The sequence below is a fragment of the Hemicordylus capensis genome, chromosome 14 (genome assembly GCF_027244095.1).
Source record: "Hemicordylus capensis ecotype Gifberg chromosome 14, rHemCap1.1.pri, whole genome shotgun sequence".
In the NCBI taxonomy this organism is placed as follows: domain Eukaryota; kingdom Metazoa; phylum Chordata; class Lepidosauria; order Squamata; family Cordylidae; genus Hemicordylus; species Hemicordylus capensis.
In genome coordinates, this window is record NC_069670.1 from 21031330 (window position 1) to 21059095 (window position 27766).

General features: G+C 48.3%; 1 protein-coding gene and 1 long non-coding RNA gene across 10 annotated transcripts; one reads left to right on the forward strand and one right to left on the reverse strand.

Moving 5' to 3' along the window:
- Positions 1-27409, reverse strand: LOC128337659 (zinc finger protein 268-like). Of its 9 annotated transcripts, XR_008312384.1 has the most exons (7): positions 27105-27409; positions 4744-4767; positions 4200-4231; positions 3392-3676; positions 3098-3216; positions 2461-2806; positions 1-1265 (listed from the first exon to the last, which is right to left on the reverse strand). XR_008312384.1 is itself a non-coding variant. In XM_053278894.1 (3 exons), exon 3 carries the CDS (start codon positions 21163-21165, stop codon positions 19456-19458), a length of 1710 nt encoding a protein of 569 aa, XP_053134869.1. In that variant the 5' UTR covers positions 21166-21395; positions 24753-25271; positions 27105-27409; the 3' UTR covers positions 14506-19455. The 9 variants fall into 9 exon arrangements, 2 of the variants coding, with proteins under 2 accessions (XP_053134869.1, XP_053134870.1); XR_008312386.1 differs by lacking the exon at positions 4200-4231; XR_008312385.1 differs by lacking the exon at positions 1-1265 and having other exon boundaries at positions 1788-2806.
- On the forward strand, positions 9499-13663 carry LOC128337676 (uncharacterized). The gene is made up of 2 exons (XR_008312399.1): positions 9499-9660; positions 11622-13663. It is a non-coding gene; the product is annotated as an uncharacterized LOC128337676 (long non-coding RNA).
- Positions 27410-27766: the final 357 nt, after the last annotated feature.

Here is a 27766-nt window from a genome sequence, read left to right on the forward strand (position 1 = left end):
ACAAACATAATAGAGAAAAATGAACTTCCCACGCACCTCTCTTCGTGAAACATCAACTATAAAATTTACCCTTGCTATAGTAATAATACAAAACACAAATTTAAGCCCTTAAAAAACAATTAATCTACCCAACCTGCATTTTTTTTTAAAAAAAATTTCAAATCCTGCTGTAAGATCCATAGTAGGAAAATAATTCTTTAAGTACAACAAAAACGGTTTCCAATCTTCTCTGAAACCTTCTAAGTTTTGGTCTCTTATCAGTGTTGTAAGTTTTGCCATCTCTGCATATTCCAAAATCAGCCAATCTTCCAAATCAGCCAAAATATTCCAAAATCAGCCAATCTTCTTTTGAAGGCAGTTCATTACTTCTCCATTTCTGTGCATATATTATTCTGGCCGCCGTAGAAGCATACATTAAGAATGTTAAGTTATCTGTAGAGATTACTCTTTGTGTTATTCCCAGCAGGAAGGATTCTGGCTTCTTAGGAAATGTCATTTTAAATATTTTCTTTAATTCATTATATATCATATCCCAATAGGCCTTAGCCTTCCCACAGGTCCACCACATATGGAAAAAGGTACCTTCAGAATGCCCACGCTTCCAAGTCAGTTTTTACAAATGGCACAATCGCAATCATACAAGGCGGACGTTTGTTTGCACTGTGTGTCCGCCACCATCTTTGCCTACGGCCCACAAACAGGCTTTGTAAAATTGATTTTTTCAAAAAAATGTTCTAAAATGTTTTGTTTGGTACTGTGTTTTCTATTTTGTATTGTGATTTGTTTGTTTTGTGTTCTGTGTTTTGAGTGGAAGCTTTTATTGTTGTGCTGTTGTGAGCCACCCCAATAACAAGGCAAAAATGGTTGAGGCTGCCTAAACATATCTTGGGAGAAAAGGCGTGCTTGTTGTTGCTTTGAGGAATGAATGGCAGAATGAATGACACATCATCTTGTGGAGAGAAAGGCTTTCATGGCCTCCTCTCAGTCAGTCTGTGAAATCTGCAAATCAGGGAAAGGCTTGGCTTTCTCAAACTTCTCAGATCTCCTTGAGAAACAATGGAGGTGGATCTGGGGCTGAGGAGCCTCCTACCAAGGAGCAGTCTACCTTGTGCTGGGAAAGAGCTCAGGTGAGTAGAGCCTCTCAGAGCCTCCCTTGGCCCCGAAGGCATCTCCCAGGAGAGACGTTTCTGCAGCTGGGCTGGACCCAAAGACCTTTCCACCCCACTGTGCCCAAAGAATACTCCGAGCAGCATGTCTGTCTCTTCCTTTAAAACAAACACAAAACCTTTATTTTTCACAATCCACTTCTGCTGTGTCTTATTTCAATTGTATTCTATCCCACATATCATTATTTCCCCTCCCCTCCCCTCTCCCAATCAAAGAAGATCTATGTTAAAATGCGATGCGACACAAAGGAATAGATCGATTGCAGCCCAGCTCTCCCGATCCAAGCCATCTCCCCCTCCTCCACCACAGTCCATCCGGCTTTGGCCTTTGGCCCTACGGGGCCCACACGCCCAGTTTGTCCTCCAAGGCGCAGAGCCGGCTCCTCAGCCTCCGCCTCAGCCCCTTGACTGTCTGCTGGCCCTGCTTGAGGCTGGCAAGGTCTCCCTGGCCTGGACGGAGAGGAAAGAGACCCCGAGAAGGGAGGGGGGGCCTGTCTGCCCACCCCCGGCCAGGCCCTACGCTGGCTTGATGGAAGGGGCCAGGCTCTGCCCGGACTCCCCCTCCCCTGGCCTGAAAGACCCACCATGGCTCCCCCCCCGCGCGCGCTCCCCCAGTTCCTCTGCCTTCCTTCTGCCTCCAGAGGGCCTCCTGCTCTCCTTCTCCCTTGCTGCCCTTTTTGGCCTGGAATGGCCCCCCAGAATTGACTGCTTCTCCTTCCTCTCCTGCCACCCAGGCTCAAAACCCAGCCCCTCTGTGCCGCTGCTGCCTCCACGCCTCCTCTGTTCCTCTCCCACCCTTCCTCCTCCTCTCTTCTCCTCTCTCCGGAGGAGGCCCAACCTCAGATTGTAAGCTCCTAGGAGCAGAGGCCTTTTGCCCATGTCCTCTGATGATGCTATGAGGAGGGCTGTTCTCAGCACAGCCGCCTGGCACCCTCCGGGTGGCCTCTTTTCCTCAGGGCTCAGCTCAAAAAGCGAAATATTTGTCTGCTTCCTGGTGATCAGATCCTGCTCTCCCTCCAAGGAGTTCAGCTTTTTATCCTCATCAGAACCCTGAGAGGCAGGTTAGGCTGTGTGATGAAGAGCCAGCAGCCAGCAAAGTTGGTGGCTGAATGGGGTTTCGAACCCAAGTCTCTCTGGTCCTAAGGCTGGGGAACGGACCTAATGCCTGTTCCTCCCCCCACTTATCTGCTGCACACACTTCTCCCCCCTTCCTGCCCCCATTTTTGGACTTTAAGTTCCAACCCCAAGGATGGAAGGGGAAGAGGGCGCCGGGTGGGGCACTTCGGAGACTTACTCTCCTGCAGCTCGTGAATCTGGATCTCCGTCATTGTCTCCAGGACTTCATGAATGTTGTGGAGATCCGGATCCAAAAGAGGAAGGGAAGGAGGAGGGGTGAGGAGGGGGTGCAGGTGGAGGGAAGTGGGGAGCTGGTGGGGGAGAGGGAGGGCAGGGAGACGGGCCCAGGCAGGGGCTGGGGGATGAAGAGGAGCAGGCATCAGCAGCAGGAGGAGAACCAGCAGGAGGAGGAGGAGGAGAACCAGCAGGAGGAGGAGAATAAGGAGCTGGAGGAGGAGAACCAGCAGCAGGAGGAGAATCAGCGTCACCATCACCATCACCATCAGAGCCTTGGGGGAGATGATCTGCAAGAGAAGAGAGCAAAGAGGAGGTTGGAGGACATCTCGGGGCACCCCCAGCCCCTGCCCTCTCTGCCCCTCCCTTAGAAGGTGCTTAGCTGCCCCCAGCGGAGTGTGGCCACCCGGAAGGAAGAAGATGCAGGCACAGCCTCAGGAAGCAGCAGCAATGACCCCGCAGGCCTCCCCTCCCCAAGACTGGACAGGGAACAAATGTTGGACTCCTCGGAGGGAGGGAAAAGGGAGCAAGGGAGCCATCGGGGGCCCGGCAGCCACTCCAGGGGTGTGTGGTGGAGCTACCTGCTTCTCCTTCCCTCCACAGACGATCTTCAGCCGCTTCGATCCTCCTCTTGACGTCAATTATCTGCCAGTGCAGGGTCCCCAAGGAGGCCATAAAAATCTCTGCTAGATCCTCTTTTCTGGGAGGGAGAGAGCAAACGGGACCCCCTCTGGCATGGCCTCACCAGACTGGGGGCCGCGGAGAGGGCAAGACCAGGGATGGGTCCGTTTCGTGGGCTGGCCTTGAAATCTCCCCCGGATGCCCCTTGCGGGGGTCTGGGTGTGTGGGGAGGGGCAGAGGGGGGCAGTACTTACGCTTCTCCGTGTGCTGGACCTGGAGGTCACTCAAGAGGTCCATCGCCACCATAGCCTCCTCCTTGGATGTTGTGGAGGGGGTCTCCTGGGGCTGGACTACTATGGTGGAGAGGTCAGGGATGGGATGGGAGTGGGCTGGGGTTGATGTTTCCTCCTTTAGAAGAAGGGGGGAGACTGGGATGGGGAGGTGGGAGCATAGGGGGGAGCTTGGGTGGGGAGGTAGGGATTGGGGTCGGTGGGTGGCGGAAGGAGGAGGGGGAACAGGGCTGGGGTTCTCAGGAACACCTGCAAGAGACGGAAGGAAGCAGGGATCAGGAGACGGAGGAAGCCTCGGGGCCCTGATGGCCATGGCCTCCACTTTCTGCTTGCCAAACGAGGATGTTCTTTGGGTGGGCCAGTGACAGAAACAAATGGGGGAGGCTGTATCGAGGCTTTCTCTGCCATGATGCCCACATAACGCAGCTGCCATACTGAGTCTGAGGTTTTACCTCCCTAGGCCAAGCTCTGACTGGCATCCACTCCAAAGCAAATGTCTCCTCCTAGGACAAGGAAGTGTGGCTAGGACCTGAAGGCCATGGCCATCCTCCCTCCCTAGGTGGCTGGCAGAGGACCCCCAGAGAAGGCTGTGGGCTCCATCAGGTGCCTAGGAGGCCGGTGGCCTGTCCTCCTCCTGCCACTCATCCATCAGACGACCTTCTTCTTCCCATCGGGCTCCTTTGCCCAGAGCAAGAGCTCCTCAAGGAGAGCTGCTTTGGAGATGTGGAGAAGCCGTGAGAAGGAGACCGCACCATGCTTGTCCCCCACTCACCAGTCTGATCCTTCTCCGGATCTTCAGGAAGCCTGCAGAGGAGAGCAGAGACGTATTCTCGGTCAGCAATCCCAGGACCTGGGGGGTTTCCCAGTCAAGCCAGGGGGTACACATCTCCCCCTCTCCTCCTGCCTCAGATGCATCCGACCGGCAGGCCTTCTAGGTGGCCCTGGTCGTTTTGGATGCTTCCAGAGTTGGGAATTCTCTGGGGTTCGGAACGGACAGCATCTGGGGTACTGTTTGGCCCTGAAGACTGACCCGTCCCTCTCCAGAATAGTTTTCCAAATCAGGTTTTGTTGGGGGCGTGTGTGGTTTTTTTTTGGCCAAATAAGACAAGAAGCCAGTTTTGCTAGGATCAAATTCAGATTTGCTAGCATCATATCCATTGGCCTGTGTTTGGCCTCCTGAAGGCAGCCGGGCTCACCCAGTTGGGGACATGGGTGCCACACCTCCTGGGTTGGGGTCCTGCCTGAACCCCACCCACGCTTGAAGGGGACCCCCTCCTGAGCCAGAAACAGGCAGAAGGGAAAGAAGAACCACTTACTTGACAGCTTCTTCCTTTTGGGACCTGGAAGAAGAAGGAAGAAGCAGGCTTAGGCACGATTCTTGGCAAGAGGATGGGTGGGCTTCATGGGCAGCTGGAGATGTCAGCTTCAAAGGGAGGGCAAAGGGTTTCCCCACAACCATCCCCTTAGTGGTCTCCCATAGTTCCTGGTCACTCCTCATGGTTCATGAGTCTAGGGCCTGCAAGCCAAGGGAGTACTGTGGAAACCACCCCACGAGGCGACCCTTGAGGGTTCCTGCATTTCAAGGAGAAGCTGCTTGGGGTCCATGCTGGAGGTGAAATGAAGAACAGAAGAACAGCCCTGCTGGATCAGGCCCAAGGAGGCCCATCAAGCCCAGCATCCTGTTTCACACAATGGCCCACCTGATGCCTCTGGGAAGCCCACAGGCAGGGGGTGAGAGCTTGTCCTCTCTCCTTCCTGCTGTTGCTCCCCTGCAGCTGGGATTGAGACGCATCCAACCCAGAGAAGGGAAAACCAAGGAAAGACAGCTTTCAAAACCAGTCCCAGGCAGCCCTCGGGTGTGGCCCCACCCCCGCCCCCCCACCAGGCCAGACTGTACCCGAGACGGGCCCAGCAGCCACCCATTTCGGCAAAGAAAACCAGACCACAAGACCAACTAACTGCCGCTGGACGCCCAGGATGGCCAATGAGCCTCCTCCCTCGGAATCCCTGCAGAATTCCGGAACTGCAGTGAGGTCACCAGATCCACTACTGGCCATGCTGGCTTGTTGAGGTTGGAAATCCGGCCTTGGGATGCAGCTCCCAGTCCCCAAGCACCAGGGCAGGGTCAGCCCTTTCTGCCCTCCCTGCTCCCCACATGGCTTTCCCCCTCTAATCACACGATCCAGTGCTTAGCTTGGAAATGCCTCTGCAGTAAGGAAGCCCTCCTTCACATCTGGAGGTCATTGACACCACCCCAATCTGGGTCAGACAAGTGTCCTGCCCAGGTTTGGGAGCTGGGTGTGCTCCCCCTTTTCGGTGGTGTGGAAAGAAACAGCCAGGGAGGAGGAGGGAGAAGTGATGGTGTGGAATCCAGGGAGGAGGATATGCTGGGTAGATCAGCTCTTCTTTCTACTCTGGTCCAAAGCTGGGTATGAAAGCCAAGAAGGATGGTACTGTCCTAGTCCTACCCAGTGTTTCCTCCTCTCTGGATTCCACAACATCACTTCTCCCACCTGCTACCTAGTTGGAAGATGCTCCCCCAGCAGGGCCAAACCAGCCCCCCCAATGGGCTCCCCCCACCCCAGTCCAAGCCTCCAGCTGCTGCTTTGGCTCCTGGTGGGAAAGGAAAGGCCTGGAGAAGAAGGTTTGGTCTGCAGTGACCTCTGCTGGCAGCCAGGGCAGACATGCTTCCCTTTCCAAGTTGGTTTTGTGTTTGCAATGGTTGGGTTGGGTCTTCAGGGTCAAATTTTGAGGATTCCTCTAGCCTCAAAACAGTGAGTTCTTTTTCCTTGGAGGTTGAACTTAAAAGTTCAACTTTTTTGTTGTGTGTGTTTCTCTGCTTAATGGTTTGTATTCACAAAACCAAATGTCATGAAAGGAGACTGAGCAGCCCAGAATGCCACTGCAAGGGGCCAGAAATCCAGGGCTTCCTTGGAACAAGGGGTCCCGAGGAGGGACACCCACCCCTCATTTGCAGGGCTTAGGCTGTGTTCAGGTAAGGCTGAGGCACCAGAGTCCTTTCAGACAAAAGACAAGGGGGGCCAAGCTGAGGGCCGCCAGCCATTGTGGGACTACAGCTCCCATCATCCACCCCAACTGCAATATGGGACAATAGGAGTGGTTTCTCCAAAGTTGAAGGCAGGAGATGCAGGGAGAGAACTTGGGTTCTTCTGCTCTTCCCAGCGCGGCCAACTTCTCCAAGGGGAATATCTTCCAGTGCTCACACATGTAGTCTCCCATTCAAATGCAGACCAGGATGGACCCTGCTTAGCTAAGGGGACAAGTCATGTCTGCTACCACAAGACCAGCTGTCCTCTCCCTTGCTTGTGACCACAAGACCTGTTCTCCACGTCTCCTCCCCTCGCCCATCTGCTTAATGCCTCAGTTCCCTTTCCCGGTCCCCCATGGAATCACAAAACTTAGCCACTTTTTGAGGTCTTCCCCCAGATCTCCCCTCCGCCCACCCCACTTCCTTCCTTTTCTGGCCCATCTTCCAGGCAAGCTATTTTGTGTCACCCCTGTTTTTGCATGGCTGTGGAAAGGAAGCTGGAGTGACATCCTTTAGGTGTGATGCAGAGAGGGAGTGAGAATCTGGATTCTCTCTTCGGGCTTAGGTGGCTCTTTCCGTGAAAGTGACCAAATTACTCAGCCTGCCCTGCCCAGATGTTGCTCGCTTGGACGCATGTCTAGCTCGCTTGCCTAGTTGCAGAATTGGGGTTGCAGAATGGTGACCTAGGCGTCATGAGTCTGGGTTTTATCATGGCTTCCTTCCCAAGCCCAAAGAGCTACTCCTTGTAAAACCTTTTCCTCAGTTCCCCACTTGGTCCCCTTTTTCCCAGCCACCTCCCTCTGCCCCCACCAGAGGAATTCAGAGATATTTGTGGGTGGAGAATGCTTTGACGTAGCCCAGAAAAGTGTTGGAAGTGAAGGACTATGCGCTGCCTCTTGTCTCAAAGACAGTGGAGGACAGACTAGTGTGTCAGAGGTCTAGAGGGTCAAGACATTGGTCATCCCTTCTCTACTGCTCTAACACTAGCCCTTGGGAATGTAGAATGCTACTCTCAGGGGACTTCCTTCCTTCCAGCCACTTCCTTTTTTTCTTCTCTTCCTGTTCCTTCTACCTTGCAACATGCAAGCTCCTCTCTCCCTGCACCATGTGATACGCCTCTGGGAGGGGATACAGGTGGAGGGAAGTGGGAAAGCTGGTGGGGGAGAGGGAGGGCGGGGAGATGGGCCCAGGCAGGGGCTGGGGGGGTTGAAGAGGAGCAGGCATCAGCAGCAGGAGGAGAACCAGCAGCAGGAGGAGAACCAGGAGCATTTGGGACCATTCATGCTTGAAAAGGTGAGGACAAGTCAGGGGAGCCCAGTGGAGGAGGATGCAGGAGGATGCAGAAAGCAGGGGCTGGCTGGGCCTGGGAGGAGGAGGAGGAGGAGGAGGCCCACAGGTAGCCAGGCAGTCGAGTTCACTAGCCTTCATCCCCACCAGGAGGAGATCCCTGTCTGGATTCATTGCACCTTCTCAACAGAGCCGTGCTAATAGAAGGAAAGCCATTGTCAAAACTGTTCTGGCAGCTTCCCATGTTCCTAGGAAAGATCCGGCACTGTCACTAGAGGCTCAAGTGTGGCTCGGAGGGCCTTTGCTCAGTCTCGGCTGATACGCCAACTGGGACCTGACCTGGACAGAGAGAGCTTGGCCACAGGGACTCCTGCTCTGGGCACCTCACACTTCGTTTACCACCATGCATTGTACGTGTGGTGTAGGCCTGAACCAGACCGAAGCCATGTTACCTTTGATATATTCTGTCTGTATAAGGGGGGCCTAGGGGAATCCTTATAAGGAGTTGCTTTTCTGTACCAAGGAGGGCCAGGAGAGACAAGATAAGAAGATGATGAGGTATTCACTTTAAAGTTCATGCGCAGAAGTTAGCTGGAAATTTACTGAGAGTCCAGAAAAGGAAAGGGGCAGTGCCTATGTATCCTCTCCTAGGTTATAAATATGTCATGCTTGTAAATGAACGGGGCCTTGGACTTGAGCGTGAGCTATCCAAGACCTTTGCTACTATAGAGCAAATAAAGCCTTTGAATCCTTCTCGGCTGGTGATGTGTTTGGCTACTGACCCAGAAAAGAACCTCTCTTTGTTGTGGTACAACAATCTTGGTGCCGTTGCTACTCGGATTGGGGCCACGTTCCCTACACGGGAGTAGGGCACCACTAGCTCCCACTGGGCGGAAGGATCCCTGGCGAATCTGGACCAAATCGACCAAGCCGGCTACACCTGCATTTTGCGGGACGTCGCATCGTGTCCGGACCGCCTGAGCTCCTCCACAAGCAGTGTGCCAGACAAAAGAGAAGGAAGGCATTGGTGAGGAAGAAGCGTGCAAGGGTTAGAGTCCCACGGAGCGGGTGAGTGTTGTGCAAGCCTGGACACTATAGACAATGCAGAGTTAGGGTCCTAATATAGTCCAGGTGCACAAGGTTGGTTTCAGTCCCACTCATTGGGTTAGTCCCACCCGCTGGGTTAGAGTCCCAAGCCCCACATAGTGATGGGGAGAGCTCAGAGCAAATCGGGAGAGGAGTCATGTACCCCGCTGGAATGTGTTTTAAAGAACTGGCAGGTTCTTACAGGCGGCGACCCGTTGAGGAAGAAGAAATGAGTTAGAAAATGGGTCCAAATGGGATCCAGAAGGATCCATGGACTTCCAAAATATGTTGCAGCTGCTTTTGTTTTGTACCCGGACGGGTAAATACGAGAAGCATCAATATGCTCAGAGTTTTGTGGAGTTATGGTCTCGAGACCAGCTGGTGATGGGTTGTAGGTTCTGGAAGACCACATTGGTCGCTGTCGGCAAGGTACCTGTCGGCCCACTAAAAAAATCCCCCACCATATGTCTTACTATCAGAAGATTATTCAGTTCTACCTGGGAAGTTTGTTTAACATTATATGTTCAAAGGTTTATGGAATGGAATTGAAAGAGGAAGGGATGATTGTAATTTGCTAAAATCATGCTGTCTGTTCTGTCTCCAAACTCAAACGGATGCTGGTTGCTTCAGCCGAAAACAAGGAGGGGAGCAAGGGTGAAACTGCACGCCCCTCCTCCAGTTTGTTGTTGTTGTTGCTTAATTAGCTATTTTTGAGCACTATGAAAGCTTAACCACAGCTCTTTCTTTGCTTATCCTGCTGTAATTGTCAACTTAGGAAGGAAGGAGAGAACTTAGGAAGCAAAACTTAAAGGTTTGTAATAGAGAAAAGGAATTCGGAATGGAATGTATTGCAATGTGGTTTAAAATTTGAAGGACAAAAGGGAAGTTTCTCTTTAAACGGAATAAAATGTATGTAGTGTGGGTTGAGTTGTGATTTAAAGGTTGGAACTGGCATGTTGGAAACGGAATAGTGGGTTGAGTTGTGATTTATAGCAGAGTCAAGAGGAAAGGTGCTGTTTTGGATGGTATAAGGAATGTGGTCTGAGATACGTTGGGGGGGAAATGTTGATTTATAGACCATTTTGCTAATGACTGTGTTTTCTTGGGGTTTTTTTTTGTGTGTGTTCCGCTTGTCTGGATAACTTGCTCATGAGTTAAGCCCTAAACAGGCTTAAATGTTATATCACAGTTTATTTTGTTTAAATGCAGTTTGAAATATGTAGCTGCTCATTTTGTTGTGTTTTTAAAATGGTATTTAAAATGTGAACTTCCCTGCTCCCCGTCAAAAATGTTTGTTTAAATGTTAACTGTGCCTGATGCTACTTTCAGGAGGGCTGTGTGTGTGTGTGTGTGTGTGTGTGTGTGTGTTTCTCTGTATGGGATTCCGCATTCTGTTGAGTGTTCTGCCACTCAACTTGGTACAGGTGGGACTTTTGTTGTATTTGTGAAAGTGTTTTAGTGACTTGCTGTATTTTTGCAATATGTATGAAACATTTCTGTTAATTGATTTTGATGTAAACTAAGAGTATTATCAATGGGTCTGAGGCTTCAAAATTTATAAATTTGTCTTACTGCCAGCCCTGCTTGCTTTCACAGGGAACTTTAGGATTCCAGATTATTTATACCAAGTAGCAGAGAGTTCCAAAGGACTGGGTTGCATATTACCTGGAAAACCTCCCAGTTTGAAAGGGATCAAGTTTTTTGTGTGTTGTCGTAAAACCCTGTTTTCACAGCTGCTGACGAGAGGTTTGATCTATCACAGCTTGTGTCTATCACAGGCTTCACTCCTCTGCAAGACTATGGACATTTTTTTTACTAAAGAAGCCTGTTTGTTTCATGAGACTCTAAACCTCACAAAAGAGATTTTCAACAAGGTATAGTATTTTTTCTTGGGGGCAAGGACTGTTTCTTTTATATAGGTTTTTGTGAGGATATTGTTGCCCTACCAAGCTTGCTAGTGATGAGGCTGAAGACAGAGAGTTGGAACACTATCTACACGTGGCTTAGATGGGGACAGCGAAAATCCCAAAGGCCAGATGTCACTGGCACTGGATGGAGATTGATTGCCCTGACAGAAGTCTGTAAGTATGTAGGCAGCCAGCGTGGTGATTAGAGTGCTGGGCTAGGACTGGGGAGACCTGAGTCTGAATCCTCATTCAACCATGACACTTGCTGGGTGACACTGGGCCAGCCAAACGGCCTGGCCTGCTTCGGAGGATTGTTGTGAAAAGAAAAAACTTATGTAGTACACACTCTGGACTTTTCGGAAGAACAGCTGGATATAAAAGAGACTCTATGAGGCTACAGGGGAACAGGACTGTCAGTAGTTCCACCCAAAAGGCCTTTGTGAAATTCAAGTGCTGGAGTTTATGTTGTGGCCTCTCGAGTGATAAGACTACCTGTCAGATTTTAATGCCTTTTCAGTCACAAACCCACGAGGGGGGATGAATGTGAACATTATTATTATTTCCCCTTTTGATTTTTATTGTTTTTGCCTCCTGCTCAGGATTGCTCGTCAGGTGAAGCCTTTTCTCCCTGTGGCATAGCCGCAGCAGTTGTCATCCCCTGTTTTGGACTTGGGGGGGGGGAGAGGGCAAGCAGGAAAACAAAAACATAAATTGGAAAGAAAATGCCAAAAGATCAAGTTGAAAATAGCCTCAGGTTTATTTATTGTATTGGGCTACTCAGGGACTCAGTCTCAGCATGCTGTCCCTACCCAGGGGAGGGAAATTGCTAATTCATGCCTCTGTCTTTTGTTTCTAACATAAGCAGGATTGCCTTGAACTGTCTCTCCCGAGAGGGATGTCTTTCTGTCACAGACCAAAGCAGTGGTCAAGTGAAAGGGAAGGGAGCAGTCCTGACCCAGAAGGACCGGCAGTGTGACAGGCCGGGCTAACCATCATCAGCAACAGCTGCTGCCTGAGGGGGGTTCCCCATCTGCATTCCCAGTCCAGGCCAATGATGACGGAACATCCATCGGCTGCCCTGTCTTGTGTTCGAGGAAAAGGCCATGATGCAGGTTTCTTGTTCCTGATCCTCCTGCGTCCCAGAGTGCTGTAGTTAAAGATTTGATGCCAAATATCTGAGGAAGGCCTGAAGGCTAACAGGCCAGCCAGATATTGAACTGCTAAAGTATCTGTTTTGTTGTTTGTTTTTCTATGAAGTTATAAGACATTATTTCAAATTGCACATGGGGGGGAGCCAAGGCTCTCAAGCACATGGACATCCGAGCTTGTCTATGAATGCTAGCCAAACAAGCCAGAGCAATACGAGTGGATGAGAGGACATCCAGGATAGCCAAAATCCTGCGACACTGAACAAGACCAAAGACACTTGGTTTTTAAATTTTAGGGCTTTCCATGGTTTCCTTTGGCCATGACAGACCCTAAAGGACACAAAAGTGGGGTGAGAGTTGATTTGATCCACTTTCTCATAGCAACTATGTACTATTTAGTCCTTAAATCCTGACTGATGTAGTCAGAATCAGTCCAGGCATGTGTTAAAGACTGTGGCTGGTAAGCTCAAGTTTAGTGAACAAAACAAAGTTAAGGACATGAATGCTAACCTAAAGATTTAGGTTGGTTCAAACAAGAGGAGGGATTGACGTATAGCTTGAACCACAGTAACGCCATTTGCTTTTAGGATCATGCATGTAGCTCACAAAGACTTGGGCGAGGCTGTGGAGTATTATTTTATTAGGTGCTGTTATCTTTCTTTGCTGTAATGGCCATGCAAGCAGAGAACAAGCATAATAAGGCTTGGGCATGCACTAAAGATGGTTAGTGGAGGAGTACGGGCTGTGAAGACGGGGGCTGAGGGGGATAGGAAAGCTATTTCTTGTCCTGTTGGAAAGGTGAAACCTATTTCTTCTATTTTATCTACACTGTTGGGAGAATGAACTCATCTTTTTGAGAAACGGAACTTATTTCTTATCTTTGCTGTATAAACATGCTGCCGTATCACAGAGAAGGGGTGCTAGAGTTTGAGAGCGTCAGCAGACCAGAACCTTTGTTTACCATGGAGCAGAACCCCTGTGATATATTGGATTTGTGGACAATGGGCGAGAAAGCAGTTATCACCCCTCTGGAATGGGATCTGTATTTTCATTAACCAAACATGTTGTTATTATTTCAATCAGAGCATAATAATCAAACTGGATGAACAAAAACTCAGAGACTTAGCTAGTGAAATACATATGAAACCAGACCCGGATTGGAACTTGTGGGATTGGTTAACAGGATGGTTACCCAGCTTTTCCTGAATAAAGGGATTGTTTATTCTTTTTGTTTTAGGGATAGGAATTTGTGTAATAATATGTTGCTGCTTACAATATTTTCCTATCATAACCACGTGCGCTATGGATATGTGCCACGCTACTAGAGTAAAAAACCCCACAAGCCGAGGCCCAGCTATACAAGCCCTCAATATGCAAACTCTATATTAAAGACTTAATATGCACAAAGAAAAAGGAGGGAATTGGTGTAGGCCTGAACCAGACCGAAGCCATGTTACCTTTGCTATATTTTGTCTGTGTAAGGGGGGCCTGGGGGATTCCTTATAAGGAGTTGCTTTTCTGTGCTAAGGAGGGCCAGGAGAGACTAGATAAGAAGGTGATGAGGTATTCATTTTAAAGTAAATGCGCAGAAGTTAGCTGGAAAATTACTGAAAGTCCAGACAAAGGAAAGGCGCAGAACCTATGTATCATCTCCTAGTTTATAAATATGCCATGCTTGTAAATGAACGGGGTCTTGGACTTGAGCGAGAGCTATCCAGGACCTTTGCTACTATAGGGCAAATAAAGCCTTTAAATCCTTCTCGGCTGGTGAAGTCTTTTGGCTACTGACCCAGAAAAGAACCTCTCTTTGTTGGGGTACAACAATACCAACATAGGAACATAGGAAGCTGCAATATACCAAGTCAGACCATTGGTCCATCTAGCTTAGTATTGTCTGCACAGACTGGCAGCAGCTTTTCCAAAGTTGCAGGCAGGGATCTCTCTCAGCCCTATCTTGGAGATGCTGCCAGGGAGGGAACTTGGAACCTTCTGCTCTTCCCAGAGCGGCTCCATCCCCTAAGGGGAAGATCTTACAGTGCTCCATTCAAATGCAACTAGAGTGGACCCTACTTAGTTAAGAGGACAAGTCGTGCTTGCTACATCAAGACCAGATCTCCATGCTGGTCCCCATCAGAATAAGGAACTTGTGTATCAAGAAGGGCTCCAAAAAATGTTTAACTCTCAATGCAGTGAGTGTGATCCTGCATCACATCAGATGGGCTCAGTTAAGTAAAAGCATAGTAAATAGGTGCAGCCCCCTTCTTAGTGACCTGGTTGTATTTATATATTTATTTACTTGATTTATATCAAGTAAAATGGGTGTTTTGGGATAGTGCTGAAATAATCAGCCTGCAAATTTCTTGTCACATTGTTGGCATTAAAAAAATAAAGGGGGGGGGGGTGATTTAGTCTCCATTTTGAAATGGAACAGACATGATTAGTGTTAGAGGTTGTTGATTTTTACCCACAATAGGTAAAACAAGCAGAGCACTAAGGAATGAGCACACACTCCAGTTACAGAGTAGGTAGCAGAGGATGGTTTGGATACTGCAGCTATTGAGAGAAAACACATGGAGATCCTTGTATGACTAAACACGAAATATTTATTGGTTAAATACACTTAGATAGGAAAGCCCTATCTCTAATCTAAAGGACTACATAATGGATAGGTAAGGAGAGAGAGAGAGAGAGGTTTCCATCTGCTCTCTAGGAGGAAAGGAAGGATTGTGACTCAGTACAGGAAGTGCTGCAGAGTCCGTTCAGGGGTCATAGAGTGAGGACAGATTGGGAGACCCTGACTCACTGTCTCTACTCCCAATGCCCCTAGTGGTCATTAGGACAGTTGGTGCAAAAGGTCGATGCACTGGAAGTTCATCTCCAACAATTAGAACTATCCATTTCTCTCTGCTTTCTCTGCTAATGTGCTCCTAAGCACCGTGTGTGTGTGCTATGTGGAACTCTGGAAGAAGCTGTATATAGACCAGGCCAGCTCAACTTCGGCCCTCCTGCAGATGTTTGCCTACGACTCCCATAATCCCTGGCTATTGGCCACTGTGGCTGTGGATCATGGGAGTTGTAGTCCAAGAACTGCTGGGGGGGGGGCCCAAGTTGAGCAGGCCTGATATAGACTAAGCCAACCTCCATCTACTTCAGTACTATCTGACCCAGGTGAGCACAGCTTGAACCCTTTGGATTATAACTCCCAGCAGGCTCAGCAACAGTCATCAATAATCAGAGGTGGTGCGAGATGTAGCCAACAACGGCAGGAGGGACAAAGTTGTTCAACACTGGTCTACACTGACTGGCAGCGACCCTCCAAGGTTCCAGGCAACCTCTATCCCAGCCCTATCTGTGGATGCTGCCAGGGATTGAACCTGGGACCTCTGGCATGGAAAGCAGGGGCTCAACTCCTGAGTGAGACGTGCTCCAGATGGACATATGAAGCTCCAGAACTGAGTCACACTACTGGTCCATTCAGCTCAGTATTATCAACACCAACCAACACAGAGCGGTATTCCTAGGCAAGGAAAAGCAAGGGAATGCTGTGAAACACGAATATTCATGAATCAGTTGGACCGAATGATGCACACTTATTCTTAACACAGAACCAAACACACCAGTATGAACACTTGGCCTCAATTCCCTCAGAAGGTAACAAGGGTGAAAACAAGTAAAAAGAGAAAAAGAAATTGGACAAGGTTGTATATTTCACACAGTGAGGCAGTTTCCCAGGTTTCTCTGCAGTTTCAGGTGTATGATTTTTATGCTCTGTGAGTTTGCTCATGTGCAGTAAGTCTTGCCTTCCTCCCGATGTTCTTTTGAACACTCCAAGCATTCATGTGGTTCTCTATGTGGATTCTATGGGATACAGTAAGAGCTCCACTTGTGCTGAAGTCTCTCCACACGCCAGGCATTTATGTGGTTTCTCCCCAGTGTGCGTTCTATGGTGTTTATTCAGGTTGGAGCTCTTTCCACACTTCAGGCATTTAAGAACATAAGAACAGCCCTGCTGGATCAGGCCCAAGGCTCATCTAGTCCAGCATCCTGTTTTGCACAGTGGCCCACCAGATGCTGCTCGACGCCACAGGCAGGAGTTGAGGGTATGCCCTCTCTCCTGCTGTTACTCCCCCGCAACTGGTACTCAGAGGCATCAGGCCTTTGAGGCTGGAGGTGGCCTGAAGCCCTCCGACTAGTAGCCGATGATAGACCTCTCCTCCATGACGTTATCCAAACCCCTCTTCAAGGCATCCAGGTTGTTGACTGTCACCACATCTTGTGGCAGAGAATTCCACAAGTGCATTATGTGTTGTGCGAAAAAGTACTTCCATTTGTTGGCCCTAGATTTCCTGGCAATCTGTTTCATGGGATGACCCCTAGTTCTAGTGTGATGTGAGAGGGAGAAGAATTTCTATCTGTCCTCTTTCTCCATACCAGGCCTGATTTTATAGACCTCTATCATGTCTCCCCACAGTCTTTTTTCTAAATTTAAAAGCACCAGGTGTTGTAGCCTTGCCTCAAAAGAAAGGGGCTCTAGGCCCCTGATCAAATTGTTTGCCCTCTTCTGCACCCATTCCAGTTCTACAATGTTTTTAGATGTGGTGACCAAAATTGTACGCAGTACTCCAGGTGTGGCCACACCATAGTTTTGTATTAGGGCATTATAATATTAGGAGTTTTGTTTTCAGTCCCCTTCCTAATGATCCCTAGCATGGAATTGGCCTTTTTCACACCCTCCGCATATTGAGTCGGCACTTTCAACGAGTTGTCCACCACGACCCCAAGATCCCTCTCCTGGTCAGTCACCGACAGCTCAGATCCCATCAGCATATACTTGAAGGTCCCCCTTGACATTTTGGGATTTTGCCACCTTGGGGAGATAGAGGTGCTAACTACGTACGACGCTGCATTTTTCTAAATTTCGGGTTTCATTTGCTTGGGCCCGGTTAAATGTGTTGCCCTCTTCTCTTTTGGAACGGAGGTTTGCTAAAGATCATCCTGTTGCGGTTTTCTGCCCTTGTGGCTTTGGCCTCCTGGAAACTGTCACCCATGTATTGCTATATTGCTCTTTATATCGGGATGCTAGAGAAGAACTTATTTCCCCTCTGTTACTCACATTTCCCGGAAGGTGTGAGCTCTTTTATACATATTACTGCCTCGCAGATTCAAGTCCCGGGATGATGACAATCGTGGCTAAATTTTTCTACATTGCCATTAGGTTAAGGTCCCTATTAAGTGCTTAATTGTGAGAGCTTCTATTGTTTTTAAGTAATTTATTATGAGTGATTGTATTCTGTTTTATTGATCATTGTATTGAGTATATTTGTTACTCCTATTTCTGCTGGCCAATGGCCGTAATAAAATTGATAATGATGATGATGATATACTTAAAGTTGGGGTTCTTCGTCCCAATGTGCATCACTTTAAACTTGAACCGCATTTGCCACTTTGTCGCCCACTCACCCAGTTTGGAGAGATCCTTTTGGAGCTCTTTACAATCAGTTATGGATTTCACTACCCGGAAGAGTTTGGTATCATCTGCAAATTTGGCCACCTCGCTGCTTACCCCTGCTTCTAGATCATTTATGAATAAATTAAAAAGCACCAGTCCCAGTAAACCAGTGCCTGGGGAACCCCAATTCTTACTTCCCTCCATTGTGAAAACTCTCCATTTATACCTACCCTCTGTTTCCTGTCTTTCAACCAGTTAGCAATCCACACATGTATTTGTCCCCTTATCCCATGACTGCTAAGTTTCCTCAGGAGTCTTTGATGAGCAACTCTGTCGAAATCTTTTTGGAAGTCCAGATATACCATGTCAACTGGATCACCTTGATCCACACACTTGTTGACACTCTCAAAGAACTCCAAAAGCTTCATGAGGAAAGATTTCCCTTTGCAGAAACCGTCCTGGTTCTCCCCCAGCAGGGCCTGTTCTTCTATGTGCTTTACAATTTTATCCTTGAGGATGCTTTCCATCAATTTGCCTAGAACAGATGTTAAGCTAACCGGCCTGTAATTTCCTGGATTACCCCTTTTTGAAAATCGGTGTTGCATTTGCTACTTTCTAGTCCTCTGGTACACAGCCTGATTGTAGGGATAAGTTATATATTTTTGCAAGGAGGTTGGCAATTTCATATTTGAGTTCTTTAAGGACTCTTAGATGGATGCCATCCAGCCCTGGCGATTTGCTAGTCTTCAGTTTTTCCAGACAGTTTAGAACATCATCTCTTGTCACTTCTATCTGACTCAGTTCTTTAGCCTCCATCCCCGAAAAGCCTGGTTCAGGAACAGGTATATGCTCAGTATCCCCTGCCATGAAGACAGAGGCAAAGAACTCATTTAGCTTCTCTGCAACCTCCATATCCTCCTTAATAATCCCTTTCACTCCGTCATTGTCTAATGGTCCAACTGCCTCCCTGGCAGGTTTCCTGCTTCTGATGCATTTAAAGAAGTTTTTGTTATTCCCCTTGACTTTTTAGGCTAAATGTTCCTCAAAGTCTCTTTTTGCCTCTTTGCACATTGTTGTAGAATGTTAGCCATGCTGGGGTATATCATCCTTTGGGGTATACAATCTAACTGGGCTTCTAGTACTGTGATTTTGAGTAAACTCCATGCACTCTAGCAAAGTGACTCTCCTGATTTTCCCTTTCAGCTTTCTTTTCACCATACTCCTCATTTTGGAGAAGTTTCCTCTTCCAAAATTCAAAATGTCTGTGTTAGACTTCCTTGGTGATTCTATCCCTGAATTTGATCACACTATGGTCACTGTTCCCTAAAAAGGGTTGATGATACTGACATCACACACCAGGTCCTGGGTGCCACTGCCACTCAGGATGAAGTCCAAGGTCACCTTCTCTCTGGTTGGTTGCAAGACCAACTCTTCTAGGGCACAGTTACTCAGCGTATCTGATTTGACCTCTTTGTCATTACCTGACTGAATTTACCCAGCCTATGTGTGGGTAATTAAAGTTAACCATTATTACAGCCCTGCCTCTCCTTGATGCCTCCCTGATTTCCTCCTGCAACTCCCAGTCGCTGTCAGCGTTTTGATCCAGAGGGCAATAGCACGTCCCCAGTAGCACGTTCCCATTCAGGTCTTGTATGGGTTTCTGTGGAGGACTCCAGTCCAACTAGGTTTTCTAGCTTGTTAGATTCTATCCCTTCTTTAACATACAGTGCTACTCCACTCCATGTGGTTTCTCCCCAGTGTGGGTTCTGTGGTGTACAGTAAGTTCTCCACTCGTGCTGAAGCTCTGTCCACACTCAAAGCATTTATGTGGTTTCTCCCCAGTGTGGGTTCTGTGGTGTACAATAAGTTCTCCATTCGTGCTGAAGCTCTTTCCACACACTGGGCATTTATGTGGTTTCTCCCCAGTGTGGGTTCTGTTGTGTACAATAAGATATGAACTTGTGCTGAAGCTCTTTCCACACTCCAAGCATTTATGTGGTTTCTCCCCAGTATGGATTCTATGGTGTACAATAAGATGTGCTCTCTGGCTGAAGCTCTTTCCACACTTTTCTACTTGTGCTGAAGCTCTTTCCACATTCCTGTCAATTATGTGGTTTCTCCCGAGTGTGGGCTCTGTGGTGTACAGTAAGAGTTCCTTTGGTGCTGAAGCTCTTTCCACACTCTAGGCATTTATGTGGCTTCTCCCCAGTATGAATTCTATGGTGTACAATAAGATGAGCTCTCTGGCTGAAGCTCTTTCCACACTCCAAGCATTTATGCGGTTTCTCCCCAGTGTGTGTTCTATGGTGTACAGTAAGTTGTGGTCTCGTGCTGAAGCTCTTTCCACACTCCAGGCATTTATGTGGTTTCTCCCCAGTATGGATTCTATGGTGTACAATAAGATGTGCTCTCTGGCTGAAGCTCTTTCCACACTCCAGGCATTTATGTGGTTTCTCCCCAGTGTGGGTTCTGTGGTGTACAGTAAGTTCTCCACTCGTGCTGAAGCTCTGTCCACACTCAAAGCATTTATGTGGTTTCTCCCCAGTGTGGGTTCTGTGGTGTACAATAAGTTCTCCATTCGTGCTGAAGCTCTTTCCACACACTGGGCATTTATGTGGTTTCTCCCCAGTGTGGGTTCTGTTGTGTACAATAAGATATGAACTTGTGCTGAAGCTCTTTCCACACTCCAAGCATTTATGTGGTTTTTCTCCAGTGTGTGTTCTGAGGTGTATAGTAAGTTTTCCACTTGTGCTGAAGCTCTTTCCACATTCCAGGCACTTATGTGGTTTCTCCCCAGTGTGGGCTCTGTGGTGTACAGTAAGAGCTCCTCTTGTGCTGAAGCTCTTTCCACACTCCAGGCATTTATGTGGCTTCTCCCGAGTGTGGGTTCTATGGTGTACAATAAGATGTGCTCTCTGGCTGAAGGTCTTTCCACACTCCAGGCATTTATGTGGTTTTTCCTCAGTGTGGGTTCTATGGTGTACAGTAAGTTGTGGTCTCGTGCTGAAGCCCTTTCCACACTCCAGGCATTTATGTGTTTTCTCCCCAGTGTGGGTTCTATGGTGTACAGTAAGTTGTGGTCTTGTGCTGAAGCTCTTTCCACACTCTAGGCATTTATGTGGTTTCTCCCCAGTGTGGGTTCTATGGTGTTCAATAAGATGTGCTCTCTGGTTGAAGCTCTTTCCACACTGCAGGCATTCATGTGGTTTCTCCCCAGTGTGGGTTCTATGGTGTATAATAAGATATCCGCTTGTGCTGAAACTCTTTCCACACTCCAGGCATTTATGTGGTTTCTCCCGAGTGTGGGTTCTATGGTGTACAATAAGTTGTACTCTCTGGCTGAAGCAATTTCCACACTCCAAGCATTTATGTGGTTTTTCCCCAGTGTGGGTTCTGTGGTGTACAATAAGATTTGCTCTCTGGCTGAAGCTCTTTCCACACTCCAAGCATTTATGTGGTTTTTCCCCAGTGTGGCTTCTTTGGTGTAGAGTAAGTTGTTGTCTCATGCTGAAGCTCTTTCCACACTCCAGGCATTTATATTGTTTCTCCCCAGTGTGGGTTCTATGGTGTATAATAAGCTGTCCACTTGTGCTGAAGCGCTTTCCACACTCCAGGCATTTATGTGGCTTCTCCCCAGTATGGGTTCTATGGTGTACAATAAGATGTGCTTTCTGGTTGAAGCTCTTTCCACACTCCAAGCATTTATGTGGTTTCTCCCCAGTGTGGGTTCTTTGGTGTATAGTAAATTCTCCACTCTTGCTGAAGCTCTTTCCACATTCCAGGCATTTATGTGGTTTCTTCCTTGCTTTCATTTCCTTCTAAGATTGAAAGCTGGGTTCAATAGAGGAGCTTTTCCTACACGGAGGACACAGGTTTCTTTCTCCTGCTTGCTGTGTTATTTGCTGGATTACATGCTGAAAAGCTTTTTATTCATTCCTGTTCTCCCAGTGTTCTCCAGTTTTTAGTCTCTCTTGTTTCCTTTTTTCCCATCTAGCAGCTCCATCCATTGGGTTTCTATCATTCTTCCTCTCCCAACATTTACCTGCAGTACCCCGAAAGAGAAAACTAGTTAGAGCCTGGGATAGAAAAGGAAACTGAAGGAGACCCTATTGTCACGAGCCAGTGGCCTAGATCCTGTCTGCATGTGTCTCTTCTCCTTGAGAAACAACATGATTAGCACAAGATAATAAAGAATTTAAATCAAGGGTTGACAATTTAGAGAAAGATCTGGGATCACTGAAAGAGGACAGAGAAAAATTACTAGACCAAATGGCAATGCTGGAATTAAGACTTTTAAGATTCAGGGGTATCCCAGAGAAAGATAACCAGAACATCAAAAAACTACTTGGGGAAGAACTTGCATTACTTGCATTACTTTTGGGAATTACAGCTGGAGAGATGGAGGCACAGATTGAAAAAGCTTTTCGCCTAAATTCGGATTTTGCCACAAAAAATAAATTGATCAAAGATTGCCTGGTGGAATTTACCTCTAAATCAATTACTGAGCAAATCTTTCAGGCTCATTTTACTACAGCTCTCACAATTGACGCTCATCAGATAAAATTTTTGAAAGAAATTCCAATTAGAATTTTAAGAAAACATAAGGATTACCAATTTTTGACTGATGCATTAAATGCCAATGGAATACGTTTCAGGTGGGAATTACCAGAGGGAGTGTCTTTTTTCTACAAGGGTAAGAAGAATAGATTTACTGAGCTTCTTAAAGTGCAAGAATTTTGGCGGAAATATAAAAAAGACTTCTTTCCCGAGCACCCTGCTTCCTCAACACATAATTAGAATATGGATTACAAAAGAAATTACAGATTTTTTTCTTGGAACATTAATGGGTTAAATTCTAAAGTTAAAAGAAATAAAGTTTTTCATTTTCTTAAAAAACAAAATTTGGACATTGTGTGCTTACAAGAGACCCACATTAGAAAGCAAGACAGAAAATTTTTGGTTAATAAGGCTCTAGGACAAGAATTCGTTTCTTCAGACAAGAAAAAGAAAAGAGGGGTAGTATTTTATGTTAAACAACAATTTGAACCCAAACTGATCTTTAAAGATGAAGAAGGCAGGATATTAGCATTGGAAATTCTAATTTCCGGAATTAAAGCAGTGATAATTGGAATTTATGCCCCAAATGAAAAGATGGGCCAGAACCCCAAAGATGGGCAAGAGGTTTCACAGATGACACCCCAGGGAGAAGTGGGAAGACCCTGCCCCTCGAGAACCAAACAAGTGATCTGCCTCCCTCCTCCCATCAACATTAATGAGGCCAGCCCTAAAGGCCAGGAAAGAGAGATGGGCTTTTTGCTGCTGATCTATCAAGGCCAGAGAACACTTCACATAACACTAGCCGCTCTCCAGGCCTGTCCCAAAACAGTGGGGTGCAAGAGTTAACCCTGCTGAACACCAGAGGACAACTTGATGGACACCTGACAACTCTAGATGGGCCAAAACCCCAAAGATGGGCAAGAGGTTTCACAGATGACACCCCAGGGAGAAGTGGGAAGACCCTGCCCCTCGAGAACCATCCAAGTGATCTGCGGAGTTATCCATTGGAAATGGAGACAAAATTTGCCAGAGAGCTGGACTCTCCCATCAGTTCTCTCCCACACGTGCCATCAGCGCCCCCCAATTTCTCGTCTGTTCTCTGTACCCCAACTTCATTGAACTCAAGCTTCCAATAGGTGGGGAAAGATCAGACCTGGCCAGTTTGGCCTCTCCCCCATCAGACCCTTTCCCAACCTCCCTCCTTTGCAGACGCAAATAGAACCAGCTTTAAACCCTCTTAGACAATGATCTGAAGGAGGAAATCAGGGAGGCATCCAGGAGAGACAGATTTGTGAAAATGGGTGTCTTGAACCACCCTCCCTTGGAGTGGGCAAATTCCCATCTGGGTCAAAGAGGCCCGATTTCTAGATACACTAAATGACTGTGTCTTAGAACAGCTTGTCATGGAACCAAATAGGGAGAAGATGACCCTGGACTTAACCTGGAACTCAGGTCCCGGAGGCTCATAAAATACTCCCTTTCCTGCTTCCTACACGACATCAGTTCCTCACTTGCACATACAGGAATCTGTCAGATGCAGCTCTGAATTAGCACTTTATTTATTTACGGTCAGTGACCAAAAGAGAAATGTACAGTCATTAATACAGTAACTCAAAATCACATAAAATCCTATTTTAAGGATATTATTAAGAATATTATTAAAATAAGCGTGTGTGTGTATACACACACACACACACCTAAAAATGGGAGGTTTTTTTTTTTTTTAAAAGAATACCCTCATGAGTTTGAGACTCTTATTTTAAAAGCCACATAACAGTACTTAGCAACGGTTCTGGAGATTACTTTTGCTCTGAATTAGCAAAAATGCTAAATGTATCAAGTGAGTCCAAATCCAATGCAGACTAAGCATTTCCTCCATCCAATGCACCACAGAGAATCACAGAGGGAATCCAGACATTTCCTGATCTCCTGTGCGGGGGAAAAAGAAAAGAAAGTGGAGGGGAGCATGATTTCAACCTGTTTCTGATTTTAATAAGGGAATGGGTCCTTTAATTTCCAAAGCTGTTTCTCAATAGCTTTGCTAAACTCACAGAACGTACACTTGCAAACTGGTGGACAACACAAGTTTCTACACTAACTGTGACTGCCTTAAGCATACACAGGTTTTCTTCTCAGGACCAGATAGACAATAATGCCATGTCCGAAAAATTTAAAGAAGGACCCCTCTAATCCAAGGTTGCAGTATGGACATTGGAAAGGGAAACATCTCCTTCTGTCTGTGCAGCTTGGAATCCAATTGCCTCTAAGACATGGGTGGGAGCATTGAAAATACAGGTCAGTAGGAGCACCTTGAAGCAGATCTAATCTTGCTCTTCATCGTCTCTCACCCATCCCTCTCCTTTGGGGATCCAGTTTGGTTTTTAAGGGGTCCTTCTGGCCTCTTCCGGCTTAAGACCTGTGGAGGTTGGCCTACAACTCCCATCATCCGTGACTATTGGCTGATGTGTCTGGGGATGCTGGGAGTTGTAGTCCAAAACCAACAGGAAGGCTTCAGTTGCGCAGCAGCCCTTCTGTAGACAATGCTGAGCCCGATGGACCTTCTGTGCCTGTCTTCCAAACTGCACCCACATGGTGCTCTGGACTGGAGAACAAATCTGCGTTGCTCTGCATGGGATATCAGTGCCAAGAAAAAAATGCATGGTCAAGACTGTGCAAACCCTTTCAGCAAAACTCAACACCAACTCAAGGACACACTTTACCTTTCCAAAAGATATATGAATTGTCCCAAATGCTAAGCAGAGCCCGCTTTTGTTTGCATTGGAATGGGAGACTACCTGTGAGCACCACGAGAGGTTCCCCTTGGGGGATGGGGAGAACTCACCTGCAGGCTTGCATGCAGAAGGCTCCAAGTCCCCTCTCTGGCAGCATCTCCTGTCTGAAACCTCGATGAAGCTGCTGCCAGTCTGGGTAGACAATGGTGAGCTGGATGGACCAAGAGTCCGACTGGGAAGAAGGCAGCTTCCTGTGTCCCGATGTCCCCTGTGCTGGGATGAGCCCTGGGGCAGCAGCAAGGGGCTGGGAGGAGCTGGGCTCCCTTCACCAGAGCAGACACGGCAGCCCTGGCAGCTGATCTCCAGCAGGCCGGCTGCTCTGGTGGGCTACGGAGGGCAGTGCCCAGGAGGCGGCTGTCAGGGCCTGTGGGCTGCTTCTTCCGCCCAGCAGGCAGCCACTGACTTCAGGGCCCACTGCAGCAGGGCAGGGCAGGGCAGGAGGGCCAGAAAGGCTGCAGAGAGCAGGCAAGGCTCACCGGGCTCCCGGATCTGGCCTGTCCAGGCACTTGTGTCCAGCTCCGGGCTTGGCCTGCCCAGCTGCATTTCCAAGAAGGCCAGGAAGGGGATTTCTGCAAGGAAAGGGGGGCAAAAAGAGTGCGGGGAATCCCTGAAGAAAGGCAGAAGGCAGGCTGTGCGGCCAGGTGAAGAAAGGGCTTACGAAAGGCCACGTCTCAGCCAAATGGGAGTAAAGTTAGCCCCCTAGAGAGAGAGAGCAAAGAGACCCCCTTTTAAAGTGGTGATTCTCTTGTATTTAGTAGTGGGAGAGCAACTGGCCTTATCCAGCCCCAGCACAACATCCCTCCAGTGACTATTGCTGGCAACTGCCTTATGTTTCTTTTAAATTGTGAGCCTTTTGGAGACAGGGGACCATTTTATTTATGTATTTTATGTAAACCGCTTTGTGAACTTGGGTTCAAGGTAATGTGCTGTGGAGTCGGTGTCGACTCCTGGTGCCTCCAGAGCCCTGTGGTTGTCTTTGGTAGAATACAGGTAGGGTTGACCATTGCCATCTTCCTCGCAGTAAGAGATTATGCCTTTCATCATCTTCCTATATCGATGTTTCCCATAGTCTGGCAAACACACCAGCAGGGATTCGAACCGGCAACCTCTGGCTTGATAGCTGAAGAGCGGCATATAAATATTCGTAGTAGTAAAGAGTGAGATGCTCCTGCCTGCATCTACCCCTGGAGGGTGCCCTCCATTCTGCAGGGCCGATCTTGCAACCCCCTCATCCAGCGGCTGGGTTTGTCTCTCCCCCACTCCAGGCAAAGTGGCTCTGGATATGTCCATTGGCCAGGAAAGCAGCTCTGAACCAAGAAGCCCATGTGGCATAGTGGTTAGAGTGTTGGACTAGGACCAGGGAGACCCGAATTAAAATCCCTTCTCAGCCATGAAACTCACTGGGTGTTAAGTCTCAAAGAAGCAAGCCAGGCCCAGCTTTTAAGAAGCCTGTGTGACAGCGTTTGTTCAGGGCCTACCCATGGAGGCTGTGAAATCCGAGGTCACATCAGATGAGGGGGCCTCAGAGCCAATGCTGAAATGCCCCAAGAATTTCCACATCTGGGGGGATTTATGCAAGCATGAAGCACAGGTCTTGCACACACTTGGTGCTCTGGACCAGGGCAGGGGAGAAAGCACGGAAAGAGGGAGAATTCTGAACATCTCCATTTCATTTTAAAATGTCCTTCAATCCTCTCTGACTTGAAATGCCAACCACATGAGAAATGTGCAGATTGAGAATTTCAGCACGAACTCCAAACCAGGCCTCTTAAAGATGACAGCTGTGCCCCATGGCTATTTTATTGACTTAACTGGAGTCAGTCGGATTTGAGGCCGGTTCACACTTGATGCATCCAAAACTAAGCTACTTTTTGAAGACCTTTTCGCAGGAAAGACCAGGGCCAAGTTTCTCCCCCACCAAGGGCATTTTCAGACAGCAGGCTTTTAAAATTATTTCTATTATTTATTTTTACATTTATATCCCGTTCTTCCTCCAAGGAGCCCACAGCGGTGTACTACATACTTGAGTTTCTCTTTCACAACAATCCTGTGAGGTAGGTTAGGCTGAGAGAGAAGTGACTGGCCCAGAGTCACCCAGCAAGTCTCATGAGGCTGAATGGGGATTGGAACTCGGGTCTCCCCGGTCCTAGTCCAGCACTCTAACCACTACACCATGCTGGTTCTCTTCTTGCAAACCCTCCCGTCCTCTCTCTCTCCCCACCCACCTCCATGCCCTGGACAGGTGGATGCTGCTGGCTGCACACCTCAGAGCCATGCCGGGACATTTCTGACAGCAGAAAAGACTGCTGGGTGGCTGGGAGAGGGAGAGAGAGAGAGAGAGAGAGAGAGACCACCACCTCCACCCCTTCCTCGGGGTGCTGCTGTTGCTTTTCCTCCCTTACCTTGCTCTTTCTCCAAAGCATGCAGCAGCCCAGAATCCTTCAGGCTGTCAAGGTGTGTGTGTGTGTAAGATCACGTGCAATCCTTCAGGCAGCGCTGTCCTCTTGCACCCTGCTGCAGACTCAAGGATGCCCCCGAAAACTCAGGAAAGTCCTGCTCGTTATTATGCCCAGGAGGCTTCTGCAGCCTCCTGCAAGCTCTGCCTCCTTTCCAAGCCCTTCACCCCCCCTCCCCGCCTTCTCTTCCGCTTCCTCCTCCTCAGCTGCTCCTCATGCAACACTTTCAAGCTATTCTCAGGATCCCCAAATCCCTGGGGGGGGGGCTATCCCACAATGCATTGCACAGGAAGCTGAGAGGCTGGGCATGGAATGGAAATGCAGCAGCAGCAGCTCCTCCCTTCCTGGCCGCTCTTGAAGCAGCACTCCGAGGACTTCAGGAAGCCGGGCTGCGGGTGGGAGACTGTGATGATAAGGGAAGGCGGGCGGGGGGGCACAAGCGGAGGGTGGTGCAGCCTGGGGAGCTCAGAGCCCGGCCAGAAGCAGGAAGAGGAGGAGGAGGAGGAGGAGGAGAGAGAGATCCAGGGGGAAGGGGGGGTGATGGGTGCAGCCGCAGAAGGCAGAACTCCTGGCCCCAAGCAAGCAAGCAAGCAAGCAGCTGGTCTCTG